At 35.8% G+C, this 24,608-nt stretch overlaps 1 protein-coding gene across 3 annotated transcripts in view; it reads left to right on the top strand.

Moving 5' to 3' along the window:
• Positions 1 to 24,608, top strand: part of LOC139969043 (synaptotagmin-15-like) — a 121,773-nt gene that overhangs the window by 64,829 nt on the left and 32,336 nt on the right. The window contains exon 1 of one of the 3 annotated variants that reach the window (XM_071973770.1): positions 3,991 to 5,511. The exons of the other annotated variants lie outside the window; for them this stretch is intronic. Coding sequence (XP_071829871.1) covers positions 5,454 to 5,511 — 58 coding nt within the window. The 5' untranslated portion in view covers positions 3,991 to 5,453. Of the gene's footprint in view, positions 1 to 3,990; positions 5,512 to 24,608 lie in introns of those variants that run through there. 3 annotated transcript variants of the gene reach the window in all.

Genomic DNA, 24,608 nt, shown 5'->3' with positions numbered 1-24,608 from the left:
GAAAAATAAATTATTTCTGTCTGTTATTGTGTTGAAAGGTGACTGAATGCATCCAGAGATTTGAACAACTAAAAGAATATATTCTAAAACTGAAAGTATCAAGTTGTATTTTACTTTAAATTCCGCGCTATTTGCATTTTATATTCGCCAAGTTTATCTCAAATAAGATTGTTATTGATCAAACGTAAAGACCGCCTTCTAATTATTTAAATCTAAAAGGGGTTAATTATAACGAGTAATGAAGGATTGCTTTTCGTTACCCAGACCTCTTTTTGATATTATAGTGACATGAAAAAGCAAATTTGAAATTTTCCCGACGAAAGTAGTTGATTTTTATTCCTCAATTGCTTGGATTGAAAGATTGTGAATGAATTTAATGGTATGATGCAAGAATACCATCAAAGTATATCAATCGAAAATGTAAAAAATCAACTCGCAATGCTGCTGGAGTTATATCTATGTAATATCGTTTCCTGAATAAACACAATTACTTCTCATCGATCGCGTAATATGATTGCTAATCGCCGATAATCCCGTTTCTGTGGTCAAGTACTATGATAATGTAAATAATATCAAATAGGCGAAAGAGGTTTTGTGATCGTATATTACTGATATGGCATTCTAAAGGGAATTGCTTCCTATTGGGAGGAAGAGCTGCATCCAAAACAAAATTAGTTGATTTTTATCAAGTCTATTTTAATACTTTAAGATGATTATTTTGTTAATAAACACCCACTTTTGACGTCACACAACCCACTCGATGGATGGAAGAGACATAAATGTCTTTATATGCATTATCTACCATATCGACTTCATAATATTACACTTCTTTTTTAACATTTATGGTTATTTTTTTCAAAACCCTAAAAAGTTTTAAATCCGATAAAAACTTGACCTCTCGCTGATTTCCTTATTTTGCTGTTACAGTATGCTGTTACAGCTTCATGCAATCGTAATGGATTGAACGATATATGATTTTTACACTACATTTTTACACTACAATTTCTTTATATTTCAACATACGAGTTTGAACTTTAGTTCCATGTTAGCTTGACGGGTCTTAATAACAATATGATATCGTTTCAGTTAATATATAACTTTGAAAATTGAGGGCTAAGATTCACAATGTAAGTGATGATATTATTTGTTCATCATCGTACCCTCAATTTAACAAGTAAATTTTGATTAGTTTATTAGACTATACTTTGCAGTCATGTGACGTTTAACATGACGCTTACTTTATTCTACAACGCTTAAAGTAGGCCTAAATATGTCATTTACAGTTTTCCTTTTCGTGGTGTTTTAACTATAATAATATGCTGTAATGCTATATGCTGTAACTTGTTTCACTGAAATCTGACAGCATCTCACAATATATCCATGCCTTCACGATAAGTTCAATGCACAATATAAAATATGAATTCCAATGCTAGCAATATTACAATGATAGTTAAACCATATATTGACTGAGCGCCCTCATATTTTTTCATCTTATTACCATTTGAGTAGGACAACGTACATCTATAGTGTGGCTATTGCTATAGACTATTTCTTCATATTATTAACATATTATTAACATTAAATCATGAATTGTTGGATTGTCTTTAATCTCATATTTTTCAAAAAGCGAATTTTCGAAAAGTGGTGAAAACAAAAGGTCAAAGAAGGTTTATTAGATAATATTTGTTAAGTATATTGGAAATTTATATTTAAGAAAGCCTGGATACCATTTCTGAGTAGATATGCTATTTAATACTCTTTTGTCCAAACCATTATATTTATCAATCCATTCGTTGACATGACCTAGTGCCAAGGTTGCACAATACGCAATTAACAAACCCCATCATTTTCCCCTATCCGCCTTCATTATTGTTCTCCTAATCCATATATTACCAATTTCTGTTTTGAAATTATCAAGGTCTGACGTAACTTATATTCATATACCGCACCGTATAAGGAATGGTATACAACGTTACTGAATAGCAAACGACAAGGTACAAAAATCAATAAGTTCATTATCTGGGGCTTCAAGTGACGAGATAATTGAGAACTTGATCCCATTTTCAGTGCAACTACAAATCAATGAAGAACATTTTCGATTGAGGATTAGAAGAACACGATGAAGTATTTATTGCATTTCCTGTTCCGTTGATAACTTTACACTTCAACGCCTACCGTGACTTGAGGATAATGTAGCAGATTTTAAAGGGTATACAGATAAATCACAACGATACACGGAGGCCAAAAATGGTTTCAACTCTCTGCGGAAAACAGGACTCATTGAATGAAACAAAGAACCGTCATGATTTTACGAGTCATCTCCTTGGGAGCTTCCAGGAAGACACATTCGTCCGCCCGTAGGACGCTTCCATGAACACACATTTGTCCGCCTGAACTGTTACACGGTTGGAAAGACGTTTGCAGAAAACACAACGACATACTTAATTTTCTCAAAAATTTAACGTTGTCTGTCATCTGTCTTATAATACAACTATATGGAAATTGTAATACAATTTGAGACTAGTTTGATATTAATTCACTCTAAACTAGCCAATGTCAAGGACACAAGGGTGCTCGTAAAATGTGGATTAAATGAAGAATAATTAGAAAATCTGTCAAATTTGTCCTTGCGAAAAGAACCCGTAGGCGCATTTTCGCATATATTGAGATGCCGGTGGGTTCTCTTTTTGTAATCCTGTTTTATAGGCATAACATATAGCCGATGTAGGTATTTCGAAGCCTTGGCTTCAATTATAGCACGTATATATTTCATGCGTATGCTGATAACGGTGTTGTTCCATGAAAAATTTAAAATTGTAAAACTAAAGAAAATGACAAGCACAGTTAAATGAACGATCTGAACAGGTTATTTCAAATTTGCAACAAATTATTTCTTCCTTTGTGTTTCTGTGTCAACTAAAGCGGCTAAAATAAGAAATGTTAAAACCTGGTAGAAACATACTTAACACGGTTAACTTGATTATATACACATGTAATGGGTTTTCAATTGTCAAGACTATACTATGTCGCAATCCTTAAGATATTAAAATTATTCTCAGAGTCTTCGCAAGTTTATCATGTTGTTACTTTAATCCTTTGATCCAGCTGCAATAAAATGACCAAAACAAAACCTGTCCAGGTCACATGGCCTTGAAAACATTTAATACCTAACTCCATAACGTTTCATCAAAGATATATATAAGCATATATTTTTGTATCCTAACAGATACATCTGTGGAATCAATGCTTATGCATGAAAATCAGAGATACCTTTATCATGATGAAGTACATCTCATCCGTGTCTTGGAGATGCCTTTAAACAGCAATGTAAAATCAAAATGTCTACTTAGTACATTGGTTTTTCTCTTCACTATTTATACTAACTGCTATACATCATTGGTTGTTATCCATTGGCTGTTACACTGTTATACATTGGCTGTTACACTGTTATACAATGTTATACACTGTTATAGGCTACATTGGTTGTTATACTTCATCGGTTAGATGCTAACTGCTATGGGAAAGTGAAACGGTGCTTCCCACTCTTCGTTTCCTATAGTATTAGCCTTACCAGCTGTCCATATTTTAATATGTTGTACTAAGCGGTGTTTAACATAAAGCTTTCCTTCGGTAGCTCCTACGTCGATTTAACCTTTCAATTACCATATCAATATTACGCTCTACTAACTAAGTCGAACAAACCAAGTCCTACTATGGTTACAAACTGTGCTTCTAAGTTTCATAGAAGAAGCAAGTCCTCGTCTGAATTGAAGAATGCAGTCTAGAACTGTTGTCTGTAATATCATTTGTAACATTAAAACAAATTCATCTCATAAATAGTTTCTTATCAAAGCTACCGAAGACACATGTAATTCTGTATCTACTAGCGTAGAGTTCACTACTATTTATATACCATTGCTGGTACTGATCCATTTCATTCATATATTTCTCAATGGTGCGATACTGACTACGTCATGAAGACATCCCTATATTTATCTAAGACGGATTCTACGTCTCCTCTACGTCATATCTAATGAATTACAAAATGACTTTTAGCAACAATTGATGGGATGAGTGTCAACTAAATTGAGCAAAAATCGCCTCGTCTCATTCCCCAGGAGGAAGATGCGATTTGATCTAATTTGTATTTCATTGGCTGCTAACTAGCTAACGGGCGTGTGACCAGTATTTGGCCGAGCAGTCTTCGTCTTTACTTCGATATGCGACCAGAAACTGGCATTGAGTCGGCTGAAGTGTCAAGCCGTGATAGGTTCACAATGATATTACTTGGCAAATGGTGACGAAAAACACGGAAACTTTATGGTCAAATTGTCGTTTCTCAGGAATATGTACAAGGTTATTATCGCGGGTTTAGAAAGGATCGCATGATGATTAGCTCGTTTGAGATTTCCTTCTGAGAGCAAAGTGGTGAATACGGTGGAAAGGATCTAAAGCTTGGAAAATATTTCAGAGGACTTCATGTCGGAACTTGGCGGGATTGTTTACTAAGGACACTTAGTCTTCGTCAGGTTTTCTTCGCAGTGCCAATTTTATTCAGCGAAGGAGGCCTGGATGACTCAATTAAGCTCTTCACAGAATATTGATTTCGCTGCTTGAAACTGGCAAAATATCTGAATCCAACCTCTCGAGAAAAACGGAAGAATTTGAATGGGAAAGAAGGATTGCTATTAGTGGATACTATGCCTAGCATCTTTCTGTTTTCTAATAATCGCCGCGTTGCATAAGCAGCATGTGTGTGGAGAATTGTTACTAACAAAGAGTATGTTAAAACGTGCGTATGAATTCACAAACTGTTTATAAAAAAAAATAATAATTTGAAAAAACCTGCTACAATAATCTTTCTTTGGAAATAAATGATGAAATGTACAAATTATCATTTGATGTTGCACTAATGTGACATTCTCTCTGCAAACGTTGTCTATCATCAATGCAAATAAACCTTAGATGGAATTTGTACTGCTGAGTGATGGGCGTCGCTTAATTGACAACGATTCAATGCGGCACAGGTGTTCGTTTCCCGGGCGGTTAGGCACACACTTCCTTCTTGCTTACCTTTAAGCAGTTCTCTAACTTAGTACTGCAAACCGCGAAAGCAGTGTCTCGCAGTGAAGAAGAGTTTACAATTCCGCACGCTGTCTTTCATATTGCAACAGAGTTACAGAGTAGTTCGTTTTGGAAATACTTCACCGTCGGTAAATTCTTTTAACTTTGTATTAGCAGAAGCTGTGTAAAGTTGTGTTGTTTTTTCAGTTACATGGTTCACCTCGATATGAGTAGCGGATCACTCTTACGTGCTAGTTTGATTGTATAGCTAATTAACAATATGGAGAAGGTTTGTCGTGAAAAGGATTTTCTATTGTTGTGCTCGATTCTGATATTGTGAAATCACTATCCACTGCGATACGACACTGGGAACAGTCACGGTTGTCTATATGCGTAAATGGAATTCGGGAAAAAGCATACAATATATTTGCAGCATACAAAGAATGGGTAAGTGGTTAATCAATGGTGGTTATTTACAAAGCACACGAAACAGTGGCATATAATATAACATCATGAATAATGGTATAGGCCTATCTCGTCGATACATGTACCAATATATAAGTTTGTATCAAGCTTCACAAGCGTAGATCCAGGATTTTATAAATAGGGGTGGGCGGGTGTTAGATTGTGGGGTCTGTGAGGCCTACTCTTCGTGTACTGGGTGTGAAGCCTTCTTCCAAGGACCTTTACCAAGTAGTGAGGCCCACTAAGAGTAATAACAGTATCGACGATCATGTTTTCAACGTTTATTTGAATGAAGTGTTTATTGTTAATGAACGGACACGATGTTTACCGGTATATCATACGAAATGAAAGCTTCATCATTTCCTATTATTCATGCAATGCCGCTATAGATCTTTGCATTAACGTTAAATTAACATTTGGTATGTATACCTTTCATTTGTGTTTAATTCATTCAATTAATTAATTTATAGTCACTTGGACAAGTACATAGTTTACGTAATGTCTGAATAACAGTAAGAAATGTAAATTCCATCCATATCTATTAGTCTGATAAGAATGGGGCTTTAGATAAAAACCATTTTTACTTATACAAAAGAAAACAATGTAAGTGATTGATTAGGTACGTAAATACGTTTTGTTGAATAAAGCACTTTACAACTCCACCAGGTCCCACTGGACACCAGCTGTCGCAGCGCTCAACGTTCGCTCATGATTATCATGTCACGTGATAAGGTCATAGGTCAACTAACTCACAGTACAAATTGTCAAGTTCTCGCATTGCCAGTTGTGTTGCTACATATTTGGCAAAGAACTGTGTCCGATTTTCGTATGTCAAAGTTCATCACACGGTAGTTCTATGGAGATTTGTTTCCACGCGCTAGAGTCATAACTGCCATAACATCTTAGTCTGTTACAGAAGAGAGTAGTAGATACAGGGGTAGTTACTTGGAGCAGCTTTATGCATGTGGTTAGCAATTTTACCATATTTGCAGTTATACTTATATGAGAGACAAATCTAGTGACACACTTAGAGATAACACTAACTGTGCACAACTTCCCTCCCTCTCTCCGTCCCTTCCCCCTCCCCCTCCCCCTTCCCTTCCCTTCCCCTCCCCCCCCTCTCCTCTCCTCATTTCTCCCCCTTTTGAGAGATATCAAAGATTTAATGTTCCTTCACGAACATGGCTAAAGGCGTGTAGGTTTCATCAAGTTTTAAGTATGCCACCATCGAGAAACAGTTGCATCAGTGTGTTTTTTTTTTACCTTTTATTTATTATAATTCTACTATTTTATAACGGAAATGAGTTTTGCAAATACTGAATCTAAAATATAGAAGCATTAAACTGAAAAACACTCTTAAGGTTTATAAATTACTGCTCCCAGACACGATTTGAAAACTACGATACCTCCTAACCTTTTTCTTATGGGTAATTTTTATCACAAGGTTTTCTCTCATTTCAGTAAACGATGATAGCTGGCTTTTAAAATAAGGTGACAATTTTATAAGCTCCGGCCTCTTTTAGATACTTTCACGAAATGAAGTTAACTGAAAATAATTGACTTTGTCTTCAAAATTTCGTCCAACAAACACATTACCTGTTTAGTAACACAAACGTTAAACGCAATTTTGAAATTGAAAAGTCTAATTTTTAATAATTTGTTATTATACACGATTAAAGAAGCCAGCTCATCTCATCGTTGTCGAATTGCAGTATCAAAAATTTACAGTATTGTAAAGCACCGCAAAACATTAAAGAATAAATAGTTGCAAAACTATGATTTCATCAGTTTTCAAGTAACGGTTCGGGTCATTACGTTCAATTCAGTTAATGTGATAATAATACCCGTTTTGTAAAAGTTATCAACAAGTTCAAGTCTAAGTCAATACTTCAGAAAGTAAGACACTGTTTTGTTTCTATTTGTTATAGTTTTTTAGGATACAATACTACTTGCTTCCGTTTTTAACAAATCAATACCGATGCTTTCGATTTTCAGGGGTTTAATATTATAGCACATACATATTATAACACATATATATCAATATGCTCTTCAAGCAACTACATATACATAATTTTTATTTGACATGGAAGCGAGTTGCAAAGTTTATGCAAACTAATTCAATGAAAATGTAATTACTATTTAATGGGCCGTTAATGTACATTTGGCCAGAACATAGTAACTGATACAGCACACTTCCCAATGATAATACTTCTCCCCAGTTGCAGTACACAAATTGATTTCAGTGAAATTGTTAAAACAGTTGGCCTCCAAGTAATTGGATCAAATTCTCAGGGTGGACTATAATGTATGACAAATAACGTTTTAGAATTTGCTTTGGGTGTTTGCATAGTTGTTCTTAACACCATAAAATGTATTTAGAATGACATTCTTTAGGCAGCTGAATAAAACAACTACACATCCTACATCAAGAAAGTAATACTCTTAGGAAGACAGATTTCAAATGGATCTGAAAATGCGGTCGATTTGGAGCTTGTTAGAACTTGATAAACAAGTTCTCTTCACTAAGTTCAATTCCACCGAATTTTCAAGAAGAAACAGTTTCATGGAAGTTGGAAGTTATTGAGAGGATTGATCACTATCATAATAGGTACTTGTACTTTTACTGAAGTAGGTTTGCCAGATAGCCGCCTTTGCCTAATTTCTGGACAAACTACTGATGCCATCGTTTAGCTTACAATATGAAAGAAACGTGAATTCCCTGACATTTCAAGGACCTGATGCAATTGCTTGTCCGTACTTGCATATTTTGTGAATTTATCACTATAATCGATCAGGAAATGTCAACTTGAAAATCAGACAAGAAGCTCTGATTCATACCCACAAAAGTCAAACTCAACAATATTTGTGTTTAATTATTCTCTACGGTGATTAATACATCGAGCCGAAGCGATATAGGCCCTTCATTGTGAGTGTAGATTAATATGTTAAACATGAAGCTATGATGAGTTGTGACAATGTTAGAAACTCAACATCATTTACAAAGCAGGTTAACACAGTTAATGTATTCGTCTTGCCATGCAACGAAACCACGTTGACTTAATTAACTAAGAAAACTTGAACTTGTTCTATAGGCTGGTTTACGTGTAGGACAACTGCTTTCAATATGTAGTCTTTGGCTGTTGAACAACAAAACTAACACGATTATGTACCTTCAGGGAACCTTAATCGTACTCTTATCTTCTCAAAGTAGAATTTATTCAAAAGATATAGTTCTCAAAAGATAACAGTCGATAGAATTACCATAATCTTGGTCTGTATGAAGTTTTCCTAACATACTTTCAGCATATGAAACATAAGAATACTTTCACATCTGTTATCAAACCTTATGATTTACATGTGATACCGCGGTCATATTTCAAGATTATATATGTTTAAAGACGACTAAGATGATCTCAAGGTATCGCCACTTTGAGTGTTTTTGTTTATCGTGCATTACACACCGTACTTCATGGAATTGTTTCGTGTGAGAATAAAATGTGGGTCAATAATTATGAGATTCAAAACACAGGCACAGTCGTTGTGTCATCAAGGACCCACTGCAGCTACGAGCTGATTTTTTTTTTTGAACCAGCAACATTTGTACCTTTACATGATGTGAAAGGTTTGAAATATGCAATTTATCTTATTGATGAGTGACGACTAATGCATGTTACGAAAAAAAGGCATGAAACAACGTGGATTAAAGGTGATGATGGATCCACATTCTTCTTTATATTCGCATACCTCCAACAATACGCACAAACTAACCCTCCAAGAAGGCGGCGATTGCTTATTTTCTATTGTGATTCGAAACAGTTGCAAACCAACTCACACATTTGTTTCTGTTTTTTTGTTGTTGTCTGAAACAGTGCATGGAATAGCTCATTACTTGCCATTGTAATGCTTAAACGGAACCAAACCTCGAATAACATAAGACGAGGTATTAATGATCTATATATCTTGTAATAATTAACTATGATTGTCTTCTATACACAGATTTATTCAAGATTGCAAACCCTTCCAATAGCAATGAAGTTGGCTGCATTGTAGAGCATTAACAAAAACAGTGGTAATCATTACCAGCCGTTTGTAAAAAAGGAAATGTTGTGTGAACTAGTAATACTATCATATACCATACTGATTCCTTGTGTACGTAAGTTGACTGTGCCAATTCTCTTTCAATATTATCGTTAGTGATGAATCCCACTGCCACCTTGCGTTATCATTGCTAGCTGTTGGATAATTGAAGCTACAGAACAAATCATTGTGGGCCAACTTCATAAGGCATTGAACGTGACAGAAGATGCATAATTCGTGGGATATGAATCAACCGATATGTCAGAATTGGGAGGGAACTTACTTCGTTACGTCTCCGTTGGGATAGCTCATGGCTAAACATCTGAAAATCTGTGAGGCACGAGAAAATTCAAAACCAAGTTATGAACACGTTAGAGGCCAATGACGTAAACCGTTGTTTCCTTCCCTTACGGTCTGGGGAAACATTTTTCAGTCTTTTTATTTTCAATGGCCGATAACAGTTTGGAGGTCAGTCGAACGAATCCTTTCATTCCTTTGGCTACGCTAACCTCGATGTTTTAACGCTTAAGAACAGTGTTTCTACTACCTACGTCGATATCGATGAAATGAAGTCATTCATAAAAACAAAAAAGAATGCACATTAGCTTAAAGAATCTGGCAAATTTTTTTCAAGGCCATTCCTTCTTAATTCTATGTTTCCTTTGACATTACTCTTGACAGTCCACATAACGTTTGTGAGTACAAGCGCAAATCTCTCCTAAGAACAGGTTTAACATCATCTTTAGAAATGCTTAAACAGCTGTAAAAGAAAATATTCAGGGAGGGAGGAGGCCTCGGGGGTTTGTCTGTCTAGCTAATGTAGATACAAGCCTGAGAGCTCTCTGGAGGAAGTTTGGAGTCGCATTTCGTATTCAGAAGGAAGTCATTGTTATGTGTATTGATTTAAACGTCCTTGGTTGACATATCGTGGTCTCGAGGCTTTAATAACTGCGAATATCTTTCCCTTTACCCAGCCAATTGACAAGTGCAGTATTTATGTTAACATTTTCCGAGACAATCCCAAGGAAGACAATAATGATCGATGCTAGTTAACTGGAATTGAAAATCAATAATTTTGTTTAACGTTCATCCTTGTGTTAGCACGATAACTTGGACAGTTTGTTGAAATACTGCCCTTGAATAGAACCTAATAGAAATATTGTATTCTAAAGGATTGGGAAATAAAGTTGGCAATGAACAGGATTTTTGTTCAAACTGAGCAAAACCAACTTCAGTATAGATACATACTCCTTAAACGGACTCAAAGGTCTGTTGGATAGACCCCAACTATTGCACGCTATAATGGAAAAGTTTCTTGAGATTACGTATTCCGGACCTGCCTTGGTCGTAAAATGACCTCTTTTTACCAATTAGTCTGCAACGCCTGCCACATAGTTTTTCTTGTATGAGGGTCTTAGTGTGTATGATTAACTACACTGTAGACATAAACATATTTCCACACAGTGTTTACACAAAGAGCCTCATGGTGTTAAGTAGCTATGTATGCTAATTGTAGGGCCTGAGGTCGATTCACGACCGTGGCAGCTCGATTACGTAATCACAAAACTTTCCTAGCTATAGCGTGCTATAATTGGAGCCAATAAAGCAGATCTTTAAGCTCACCTTTAATAGTCCGGGTGTGAATAAGACGCCACTCACATGCTGCATTAGTAACTGTTATTACAGTCAGAGGAGTCTCGGAAATATAGGATCTACCCTAGACAGACAATTTCAAAATATAGAAACAACACAAAGAATTACGATTACGAAATATATAACTTTGATAGACTTGATAAAATCAATGTTCACTACAGTCGATTCAAAATAACTGAAGTCGTCCATGCAATGGCATAACATCTAAACTAATTAAACTATTCGCGAGTTTACGCTATCAGTGTAACACCGTTTATAATTATGCAGATATTGAAATATACCTTGTATATTCTTACATATTTTCTTATACGGGTATCTTGTTAAGTATTATTATAATGGTTTCATGTTAGTTTTAGTACATAAGTACTAATAACTCATTTTCATTCTCATATCAATTCAGTGATGTTTTTTTTTTACATCAATTTAGACAGTACATGTTTGTATACGGAAGCATTGTGGTTGGTATAGACTTATTACATATAGGTAAGAGTAGAAAAAGTAATACAGCCATGTGTTGCATTTAATATGCAGTTAATATTGCCAATATGGTAACATTTTCAGCGTTCTATGCTTCCTGGTTGGGAGAGTGATATCTTTGGAGAGATACAATACATCAGTATGGTAATATAGTGTGATTCAGTAGTCTACTGATACTCTGTTTTCTCTCGTAACTATTTCGCCATGTCTTCCTAAACACCCCTTTAACAGTATACAAATACAAAGAATCTTACAGGCGCCCGAGAGTAGAACTCTCAATATTTATACCGTATGGGATTTACCACGCCATCTACAATTCCTCGTAAATTTACCCGGTAAATAACACACATTAACAAGTGTTGAGCTCGTTTTGCGGTGTCAGATATCCCAGGCGAATACAATATATGCATATGGTGAGAAGCCTGAGGAAATTGTACGTGTAAATTTTCATGAATTACATCTAGCGTTGAAAGTTTGCATAATCATAATGCATGGTAAGTGAGTGCAACTGCATATATGTAAACCCATGTAGTCAGAATAGGATAAAGAGATGTACTATGAATCTAGGTTATATATGTTGTTTGTGTTGTTGTTTGCGTTGTGCTTATTGTTTTGATTTTGTCAATAATTTCCTAGCGTTTAAAGTATCTATAGTTCAACATTTGAGAGCAGTTGTGCTTCTGTATTATTAATATAATCTGTTTTTATTTTAAGATATAACAATCGGCGAAACTTTATTTAAATAGGTCGGAAGCAAAGAAACGTAATCGTACTACTAAAAATTTCGAGTTCGGTTTATTGATGAGAGGAAAGAAAAGAAACTGTTCTTCAAAAGCCCTACTTTAGAAAACGGAATTTGCGAGACCCTTATCGTCTAAAATGAGAATCTGCTTCTTGTATACATGCGACATATGGTGAGGAGAAACGGTGTTAGGTTATCACCCTTTTGTTGACGCTTCAAAGTTTGGTGAACATTGATATTCTTTAGAATGTTTGGCTATTATACGTATAAAGTTTGGTACTTTGAGACACAGAACTGGCTGCACATACTGATCAAGCCGAATCTGGTTTCAAATATTGCGAATTTCGAAATACTTGATGAATGTCGACACTTTTTTTTGAGTGTTCAGTTCTGGTCAATCTTGAAAGCTCTCAACTTGAACAAGACAATACAGGTGAAGGCAGATGTTAAGCTCAAGATCAAAGCATTATGAGTGTCCACAAACATTGTGGTCATTGTCTGTGGCACCAACTGAAAGGTTGACAAGAGTATGTAAATTACAAACTGACCAAATTAAGCAACTGTTACCCACATCTCGGATTTTCCATATAGGCTGTTAAATATTATAACGTGGCTCGTTTGATTTATGTACTGTTAGAGGAGTACGACATTATATCAACTTCTATCGTTCGCATTTTGTCTCCTTGTTTCTGCAAAAAGTTGAGTGTAAGATTAAGATTAGGTAAGAACATTGTGACATAGAAACCAATAAGCATCCATCATAACATGTATTATAATTTGAACTAGAGAGGAACTGCTGACGACAAGCAATACCACGCTTAGATTAACCTTGACAGGAAGAATAAACAATCATCATTGATACAATGGTAAAAGGCAAGTTTTAAAAACTTAATTAATTTTATCTGACGTTTGATAATCAAAGTATGTTGTGAATACGTATCAACAAAGATGACAACATCATTTATTGATCAGTAAAGACATCATGAAGGAAAGTTGGCTGTATCATAGGTTGTTTTCTGTCATAGACAGAGGTCTTCGCAAACTTCAAGAAGACAAGAACGTTCGACAAAAAATGATGTGTGTTTGGTGGTTTCTTATTCATCTGCCAAGACTGTCATGTATATGGTAATATCTCCCATATCTAGTTCTCTAAGGTATTCTTACTTGAAAGTATAGCTCCATTAACTTTTTATTGTACTCCTTCGAATTCAAAGTTGCTCTCTCTCTATCTCTCTCTCTTACTATCTCTTTGATAATTTGAATCAAATAAATTTTAAGAATAATTTGCATGACTACTTTATTGCTGCCATTATAGACAATTGTACCTCGATGTCCTAGATGGCCTTAAGGCTCCCTTATTGCCAAAGTAAAACCTTCTACGCCCGGTGCACAAATGCAAGTTGAACAGTAATTTCATTCACTTTCATTTGACTTCGAATGAATCAATACTTGTGACGGAAACAGGTATATAAATAGCAATTGTTTACCAAAACCACCATCAGCCTAGCTCAGAGTCAATAAAACTTTAGGCGGGACTTGTCCCTTTATTCATCCATTGCAGCATTGCAGCAAAGTACGGAACCATTAGACCCTACAGAAGCGACGCCTAGCTGCATCCTTATGACCTACTCTTTTTTTTTCTCTAGCAATCTTTTTGGCAGGGTGAGTCCTGCATTTCTATGAGAGGCTGCCCCTGGGAATGCACGAGAGTGTCGAAAAGCAATCATGGTTTCTCCAGTGTGACCCTCGAATTTGAAGAGGCTTTTCGTGTCACAGAAAGAGTATGCCCGTTCACACGCAGACACAAAAAGCATGCATGGACGTTTTACTTGATTTTCATTTAAACACTACTAAGACACAAGCTGCCATCGCTGCTTCTTACATTCCACGGTAGTTAATGTTTGAAGTATATGATACATAGACAAAGAATATTTCTAACAAATCAATGCAAGTCACGTATATCCGTTACCCTCGTCGACTTGAAATCTGTCCTCTCTTGTTTTTGTAGGGATTTTTATATAAAGTTACAAAAGACTAAAGAGGAAAGGAAACGGAAATGTGCCTTTCAACATTGCCATGAGACAAGCACTGCATTGATCCTGCTGGACTTAAACGGACAGTGAACTAAGTCTCTATCTCTCTATCTCGTATAGTATTAACGAAGGGGAATTGTTTTGACTGGCTTAAGTGAACCTGAATATCCATTGCACTTGTTTTCAGAGCCATCTAATGATTTTATCTTAGTATCTCAATGTCAAATAGAGAAGGTAATTCTACTTCTGCGCTGCACTTTTCTGTTACGTTAAATCAGTTGCATTCTTTTCATTTATATCTTCTTTTATATATATATATATATATATATATATACATATATATATATATCGAGGTATATATATCGAGGTATATATACATATTAAATGAAATGTTGTTATACAGTATGGTATGATGATATGCTGCATTATACCGTATTGTTTAGGCTGTTGCATACGTGTTAGCTGTCATGCATTGGAAGTAACACACTATATATAGACTATATACAGGTGCGTATCCAGGGGGGCGTTGGGGGCGCGCGCCCCCCGGGTAAGGAAAAGAGGAGAGAAAAAAAAAGAGAAGAAAAAAGGGAAAAGGAGGGGAAAAAAGAAAATGAGGAGAGGAAGGAAGGGAAAAGAAAAAGAAAAAAGAGAGAAAAAGGAGAAAAGGAGGGAGTAGAAGTTAGCCAAGACCTCGGGAAGAGAAAGATCCCTATTATATACACAGGGTAGCCAGTGACAGATCAAGGATTACGGAGGGGGTGTGCGCCTCACCCTACCCCTTACCCCGACAACTCCATTTTTGACGTTTCCGTTTTTCCTCTCTCACTAATGTACTTGAACTCGACCGAGTCGTCGGGGAACATAACGCATTTCGGGAAGGGGGCGACCGCCCCCCCCCCCCCCGAGCAAATTTTCTTTATGACATCGCTAGTAATTTCAAAAAAGACAATGCTTAGATGCAACTTACAAGGCCTGGGAAGTGTCATTTCCAGCGATCTGGGAGGCATTTTCGGCCAAAATTTTTCTTGTACGCTTCGCGCCAACTCATGGTGGCGCTTCGCTTAGATAGTTTGCCTACAGGCTTCGCCCTCCCTTGGCAATTACTCGCTACACGCCTGTTCGAATTTGTAAAGCAAAGAGCAGATATAACATCATATCAATGAGCATTGAAATGCATGTTCCACGATGAACAGCCTCAAAAACTGTCAATGTGTGTAGTCAAAGGCGTAGGAGCCAGATTGGATTTGGGGGCTGTAATGACTTGCCCGAAAAAGAAGCCAAAATTTTTCTCGCGCAAAGCGCGCACTCAACATGTCGATGCCAATATCATATAGGCAAGATCGGTCATTACATTGTATGGCATCGTCTACCTTACGGTCCGTGAAAGTTGCACAGTATACCGCCGGATGCTAATGTAAACAACCAAATGTCTTTTGTAGATGGAGAAAAAGCATACAGATCCATTTATGTCAAAACTCTCTTTTACAGGCCAAGCTTACAACTTTATTTCAATTACCAAGGAGATCATTTTAAGCTATTCATTGCTATTTATTTTTCTTTCAGTAGGTGCCCGAAAAAAAGGGAAAGCAATTGGGGGGGGGGGCTGCAGCCCCCGCCTCCTACGGGACCTACGCCTATGAGTGAAGTGTTCGTTTTCGATATACCTGATATCGGAAATATCTGCTATTTTTCTGTTCCTTCAACGAAGTTTTGTAAAAGCCATTATAAGAGGTTGCAATATTTCTACACCAATAAATGAACTGTGTCGGAATTTTCGAAAATTTCCTGACCAACATTCGTCATCATACTTTCCTCTACTCATTCAATTTTGACCTGTCTGTTAGGGGTTCAAGGAGGTTTTTCTATATTGGTTGTCTATAGATTGAATTTTGTGCAACATTATGGGTATGTTTTCAAGTGATTTTATTCACGAGAAAAGTGAATTTTCAAATTCTCAACAAGTAATGGGCTTAAAACCTTCAAAAGTGGGGCTTTCGGATATTGTGGGCGGTGACGTAGAATAACCTACAAAAGCAATGATCCATAGGACATACAATGAGGTCGAACATGATGTGTGACTGGTGACAATCTTCAAAAAGGTTATGGATGGAAAAAACGTTTGGGAAATACTTGGTTCTCAGGCAAAAGTGTACATCTGGTTGCTCATTTTCAAGCCCGAGAAGTGCCATTTCCGGTGATCTGGGGGGTATCAAAACCAGAAATTTTCTTGTACGCTCCGCGCCAACCGATGGTGGCGCTCCGCTTAGATAGTAATTCGCGCCCCCCGGGTTAGAAAATCCTGGATACGCGCCTGATATATGCGTGTATACCTCTGTCACATAAAACGTTGTGACAGCCAATTGTTCGATGTTGGTGAATCCCAAATGGCGATATTAGTGCTTGTGTTGAGGTTGAGGTTTATGTTAATATTTACATCATCATTTCCAGTTAGATCAATTTCTCAGGGAAAGGGGCTATATAATTTGGCTCGTTAGTCTCATATTTGGCAGTCTCTGGTTTTAATGACATATGAGCTTTCGATAAGCAAATAAAATACTTTTGTTTCGTCCTGGTGTCCCAAAGTGAACCTCTCATTTACATTTTTCGTCTTTTCAGTGAAATATTTGACACGATTGCCAAAGTGTGTGGCCCCTTATTTTGACCCTTTTTGAACTTATAGCAGAGGTCATGTATCTTCTGCGCCTTTATCAATTAATCAGTAGATGTCTTAGGTTACTAATTTGCGACAGTCAAACTCAATCATTTAATCTACAGCAAGGCCAAACTCTCTTTTTCGTTCTTCTAAGGACCTCTGCCATTGAATTATGCATAGAAGAAAGTATTCAACTTTTTCATTTTCGTGCTTTAAGATCTAAGTGGAAGAAGACATTCTGCTCTCTAACTGTCACGAAGACCTTCCAGTCTCTGTCAAAAAACGACAGCTCAGAGAGATAAATACTTAACCCACTTATTGATCTATTGCCATGTCTTTTAGGCTTTCTCGGTTTCATTAGATATGGACATTCTCCTTTATTTGTCACAAGCCCTATACGCAGACGAACTATTTACATTTAACATAATTGTATTGTAAAACGTTTTAAGTGGTTACATAAAGCAAGTATTTCTTAGCGTTCCATCAAATATTTTGCAGCAATTATTTTATGATGTATTGATAGTGAGGTCGTGATAATCAGAGCATTTAGTGTTTGAATTATGTAGGAGAAATGTTAATTTGCTCCATTACATTTACAATCAAACACATCACGCGTATGTGTGTCTACCTATCTCTATCTCATCTTAATGGTTTTTAACTTTATTTGTTACTTTAAAAACTTGTCAAGTTCTTGTTTTTTCCTTGTCCAACCTGTGAATAATAGAAGACTGTATAACATCTGGGGCACAGTCGCTTCTGTTACATATTTCCGAGACTGTAAATATGAATTTTTAGTCTATGCTGTGCGTAATATTTACCCTACAACCCTGAAGGCTATTTTAAGTTCAACTAAACATAAAATATGTTCATATTGCTGCCGGGCTTTAACAATTATCAACGCATTATCTGAAAACTATGTTTTCTGATATGTTACAAATGAATTTGCAAAGAAACAAAGAAGAGCATGCTACAATTTTGGCATATTCTTCACGAAATCGAGTTGAACAGTTTAAGAAACCTCGTTATGTGTGAAACAAAGCTTTCTTGATGAACATTTGTTTTAAGAAAATGCATTGGTTAAGGAAAAGCATATCTGGCAGAATGGAGGGCACAGTGGTTGAAATTCCTCTACTCCAAAATGCTGTTGCTTCAGCTTTCAACAGAATGCAAGTTTATGCTTCTGAAGGGAACAGCTGGTCTTCTGTATTGCTTAAGCAAGGCACCAAGAAATTGCTATGCTAAACCCACAACCGCAAAAGCTCATTAGGAGAAGCAATTTGCCACTCGAGATCATTTATCAAATCTGTAACTGCACTTTCAGAATTGTTATCCTCCCCCCCCCCCACCACCACCATGGTATATGTACATCATTCGGTCTATTACGTCGTTTGTTATATAGCAATTTTATACAGTACATTATCCCAACAAAATGATGGAGAATGCTCAGAAACGCACGTCAGACATCTGTACGTGACACCAAGCAGATAATGAAAGTGTCTCGGAGTCTATCTCTTGATTTGGAAGTAATTGGTTCATAATGACAATTCATTGTCTAAACCTACCGGGATTATACGGAACGATGTCTTTCAAGCACAAGAAAGTGTATTAATTTGTAGCTTACAAGAGTTCATAAAGTTTGATTATACAGTTAGATTGTGATAGGAGCGTATCTGGTAGCTTCGTATAGCTACGTGGGTTATAGCATAGACACAAATAAATAAGTGCTCATTGGTTAATTGCATTAGTAGAATACTATACTTTTAACACCGAGACAACTTTTTTCTTCTCAACTGATATGTTCGTGTGTAAAACCTCTTTGTTGGCTAAAGCATGGTTGCAACAAGAGTTCAGTGTTTGCTCCAAAGCGACAAAGTTATAAATCTTACTCTGTATCTTTCACCATCATCGTCATGTGATGCTATTTGAAAATGATAATCTTTCCCTCTCTGTGTAAAGAGACTTGACTATGCGTCTAAATAGCGTATGCATGCATTGTAACATTAATGAAATACCACCAGCTGCAGCTTGCAATCACGAGAGATGTAAAAATTCTTAAAGAAACAAAATTCTTCTGGGTAATCCTGCAACAAGAACAATTCACATCCCAATGTTCTACCATAAACAACTACAAATAGGGGTATATTAACATTTTGTATTACACAATTAGAAATTACCAAATTATAAGAAGAACAGGAACCTGTCTCTGTGTTTTAAATTTCAGACGGGAAGTGTGAAATCATTAATGTTATAATGTGCATAGCGTCAGATCGTATCGCTAAGACCTTGTTATTTTGTCACATTGTTTAAATAATTCTTTGTTTATTGTTGGAGAGAGTAATCATCAATTATTTTAGAAATATTTACACAAGTGGTAATATGTCAGATGTAAGGAGCAAATGTCTATAGCTCTACTATATTTTCAAACATGTACCTTTGGGGGTTAAGGTTCCGTCATGTTCTTCGTTCAATGTTATGCTTATTGCAGATTAATGTTTGTTTAAATGGCATCGTTTACATTCATGTCTGCATTTATGTCTTTGGATGTCAACGTATGTAAAATCAATATGGACTGATTTATACATAAAATGTATAACACTCCGTGTTGTATTTCAAGATATTGGTCCCTGTACGAAATTATTTGACGTTTTCTATTTTGTAATAATATCCCTATGATCCATAATATCGTGCAAAGTTTGCTACGTGATATTTATGATTAACTTTATTAATTTCATTCAATATCGTTAATATATGATATTTCGATACATCGTAAGATGTTGATGATCGATAATGAGGAGTTTCTTTCTGAGTTGTTGCTGCTTGTAGTGCGAACTCTATACAGTTTGACACTATATACATAGTTGTAATCAAAATAAAATGTCCTTTTGTCGAGCCTTTCTTAGAACATGGTCTGCATAACACTGTTATGGATCGTAATTTATGCATCTACCTGGCATTTTGTAATTATATTACCATCTTTCAAAATCAATTTAATGAATGGCTTGTTGCATCATACTTTTCTATTTTGAACACTTCAGGGCCAATACAACTACCTGTTTAATAATTCACACTGTCAAACACTCTTGAAATTGATATCTCAAATTTACATGATGAACCATATGCAAATGATGTTCGCCCCTCGGAATCCACTTAAAAGATGTTTACAGAACAGACATAATTTCACCTGAGTGAAATTTTTCAAATGTGTTAAATTGTTTGGGGCGACTCTGTCGTATACTAGCTAGTGTTTAGCCTGAATGAATTGATTTTTCCTCTTCCACCCAAGGTACTTCCTGTCAAATTTGTATGCACGTCGAAAAGGGTTTCTTTCCATTCCGTTCAGTTTTTGTCTGACAGCATGACTAACAAAATGAAACGCAATACGCTCAAAGCATCCGTTAGTAGCCGGTCCTCTACAGATTCATCTTCTGTAGATGGGCATTGGTGGTTTCTTAGTTGAACGGTGTGTAGAACGAATTCGCATTAAAAGCCCCTCGGACTTTATCGCACAAAGGGTATAACGGAAAGTAATAAAAGCCAATTGGACTTTTTTTGGCAGCGAAAGTTATGGGATTACTGCGATACTTGAGAAAGGTCAATTCATGAGAGAGATTGTGCGTGAAAACTGAGATACCGGTAGTAAAAGCTTCTTGTAAAAAGTTAACAACAAAGGTTATACATAAGTCGTTGAATAAAAAAAATCTAATTTATTTTGATAAGATGCAGGAAAGATATCGAAGCTTTAAAAGCCTTGTGTGTACTATGCCCCCCCCCCCCCCATGTGAATTATGAGTTAAACTTAGGCGATGTAGATGTATTAGTTTCATAATAAGGCTAATATTTATTACGTAATAATACCTTCAATCTGATCCAAGAATTTTGCGATCATAATGAGAAGTGTGATAGCACACTGTTTCGAATTATCTTAAATCTCTTTCATATATGAGAAGTGTTATCCAGCCTTCACGTGAAAGTTTAGCCAAAAGTACGGTTAGCTACCGTATGTTGCTACCTATTGTCACTTCACAGAATAATGCATGATTGAGAATGAATCTTCACTAGTACCATAGCTTATTCTATTCAGAGAATCTCTGATTTAGAACTCTTATCAAGAATACTTGATTAGATCTCCTGTAAAGGCCGTTTATATTTCCTATTGTTATATTTCCATAGATAGTGATAATCAGGTCATAATCAGTTATCGTCAATCTCATATTTCTATACAATGTTAAACTGATATCGCATGGACACCATGTGAGATGTCTCAGGTTAGAATCTACCATTATGCTTTTTATTCTTTTGAGACGAATCCTTCACATACTACTACAAGTACGTTACTTGAATTTTGTTTATCTATGTAGTTTGGGGATATGCGGATAAGCCACATCTGTGAGAATGATTACCTTAATGGGGTGTAAAAATCTGACGAGAATAGAAAGTTACCGCTGGATAAGATTGACAGTTTCCCCCTCAATTCTGCATAATTAATAAACTAGTATATGATATAGTCTGTTCTGGAATCAAACCATCAAAATTCCAACCCTTAAAAGCTTGCATCGTCTCTAACATTTATCAAGGCAAGTTCATAGTGTGATGTCATTGCCAATTCATTTAATTTAATGGACAGATTGGATGAGTGTATAAAGTTGACCTTATACACACGTCAATCTAACAGAGACGAATAAGAATGAAACCGGATGCGACTCAGGTTGATGTTTACATCTTTGACATTTTTGGAAGATTCCATTAGTTTGTTTTTGTTTTTCTTAAAACTAGTCCAAACTTCCCTCTGCTTCCATCATATGTAAAGATGACAACGAAATTTAGAAGTTGACTAATCAATATAATGAATTCGTAGGTTTATCTATGACTAAACCTTCTTCCAATTACTGCAGGCTTCTTTGTTGCGAAGTTACCTGACCGAAACAAGGTGTTTAAAACATACATACCCTTGAGCAGTATTTGCACTTCCAAAAAGAAAAGAGTCACGTCGATGTAGTTTAAGGTTCATAGTACTTTGAATTTCCGAACTTTAAATGGCGTTTACACCTAAAGAGTTTTACAGTCAAGTATTATTTTTGGGACTGTTCTTGTATTTTAAACTTAAATTCAATGTTTCCTTTAGTTCTTACAGATGCATTTTATTATAACTAATTTAAACTTAATCTCTATCTTGTATATCTGAACGTGTTTTGTATTTTGCTTTTTTTAATTATTTTTAGGCGTCTGTTGATTAATTTTTGTATCGTATTGCTATTGTATGCTTTTGTGTATAAATAAATGATTTATAAAGGAATCGCATTATGCGTACATTATAAGAAGGTAACATTAATATTTCGCTATTTGACAGCAATGAAAAACTATTAATCGCCACAGTGATGTATTTTACCACCAAAATCCTGCCTACAATTGGTTATGTACAGTTTGTATGGTAGTTATTATCATACTTATGTACCTCATATCAAGACACATCTCTCATACTTCTTATCATACTTATGTACCTCACATCAAGACACATCTTTCATACTTCTTATCATACTAACGTACCTCACACCAAGACATATCTTTCATACTTCTTATCTTACTTATGTACCTCGCATCAAGACACATCTTTCATAATTCTCATCATACTTATGTACCTCATATCAAGACACATCTTTCAATCTTCTTATCATACTTATGTACCTCACATCAAGACACATCTTTCATACTTCTTATCATACTTATGTACCTCATATCAAGACATTCGTTACCCTTACCGGTTCCTTCGTCGTTTACATCATGATTGCGATGTTGCTTACTTTTCAATAGCGTTAAGTCTTTTCACATGTAGCCTTTCTCCACGGCGAACGTTTCATGTATGTTTTCAATATATGATTTCAATTTCAACACTTAAGGGATTCATCTCCATAAGATTTTCTACAATACTACTAAGGGTCAAATTTAAAGACTCAGTTAATAACTGCCATATCAGTAAGTTAAAACCGAGTTCCAAAATAAATTCGGCGCCTCATCCTGTCGTTCTAAACTAGGAGTGCATATCAACGATCGCTTACCTCATCGATCTCCTATGACTTCTGTTGCAATTATTTGCCCTCTTAAATGTCCATGGCTTCGAGGAAAGGTAGTTCCCATGAAATACTGCACATTGGCTATCCCAGTGGATTTTTTCGCACGTATTTAAGATCTCCAATCATAGTCGCTTTCATACTTGAATTTTAAATTTGAGGCTTAAACAGGGATTACTATGTAACTTGTACGTCTTTGCATATATGTAAGCGTGAAAATATTATGATCGATTCAAATCTCTTTGCCCAAGAGCGGTGTTTATACTGTTAAATCCATGTTTTCTGCGTATAATGCTATTACTACTACCCAAACAAAATTGATTTTTAGTTCAGAGTAGAATGTTTAGCTTTATCGATACCAGTTATTTTGTAAACAGTTTAACACAATCAAATAAAAAATAGCCAACTTTGCCAATTTTGCAATCACGAAAGTCAAAGGGTTCGTTGTTGCGTTCCCTATGGTAAGAGTTAAATATGATTCCTTATAATGTTAGAGCTTGGTATAAAAAGTGGACAAAAACACCAGTTTTTTTACAATAACCATTTTCAGAAGTACAGCTATGTCTTTTCATAAAGTTCCGTGCACGACAATGTCAGGTTTAAAGTAAATCCATTTCATATTGAAAATTGGCAGTTCATTATAGTGAGTCGCTACCGTATATAATAACATATTTGCCACTGTAGTGTCTGTGTTACACTTAATCATTCTAAGTATATATTTAACTCTTATCCTAAACCATACACGAGATGAAGATATATATGAGCAAAGTGCATAGAGTGGAATATACGTATATACAATACATGACTTTCACGGCATATAGTGACTTTACATTGTTAATAGCACAGTAATTGATGACAGTGATAAAATATTTGCTAAGTTGAACAAGAATATGAAGATCGATTGGGAAGCTCGCAGATGGCTTCAGTGATGTAAATTCGGTGGTTGTCTATACATGGTATAGCTGCTATTGCATGAGGTCATATTTGTTCTGGTCATTGCGTTTGTTTACATGGCACACGGTATGGACAAATGATTGTCAATTGATTCTGTATAATTGGAGATTTTTGTCAGAATATAGCCCTGCATGAATGCATACACGTATATAGCTTGAATTATGTAGCCTACCGTTTGCAATTTATCTTGATCGGGTACATTAAATATTAAATTGACTTTTGTCGGTGTGTATGAAAAGGAGCCTTTTAATGTAGGGAACTGCTGTAAAAGAAACAAATGTGTGAGAAAAGAGAGGTGTTTGTAGAGAGTTGGAGAGAGAGAGAATGAAGTAGAAATGTCTGGTCCAATTTTGAAATCAGTCTACTATATTTTATACCTAATGCTTGTGTAATGGATATCAACTTTATGATTAAATACATCATCA

The sequence above is a fragment of the Apostichopus japonicus genome, chromosome 6 (genome assembly GCF_037975245.1).
Source record: "Apostichopus japonicus isolate 1M-3 chromosome 6, ASM3797524v1, whole genome shotgun sequence".
Taxonomy (NCBI): Eukaryota; Metazoa; Echinodermata; class Holothuroidea; order Aspidochirotida; family Stichopodidae; genus Apostichopus; species Apostichopus japonicus.
The sequence above is the reverse complement of the archived record's forward strand: the minus strand, read 5'-3'. Positions and strand labels throughout refer to the sequence as shown.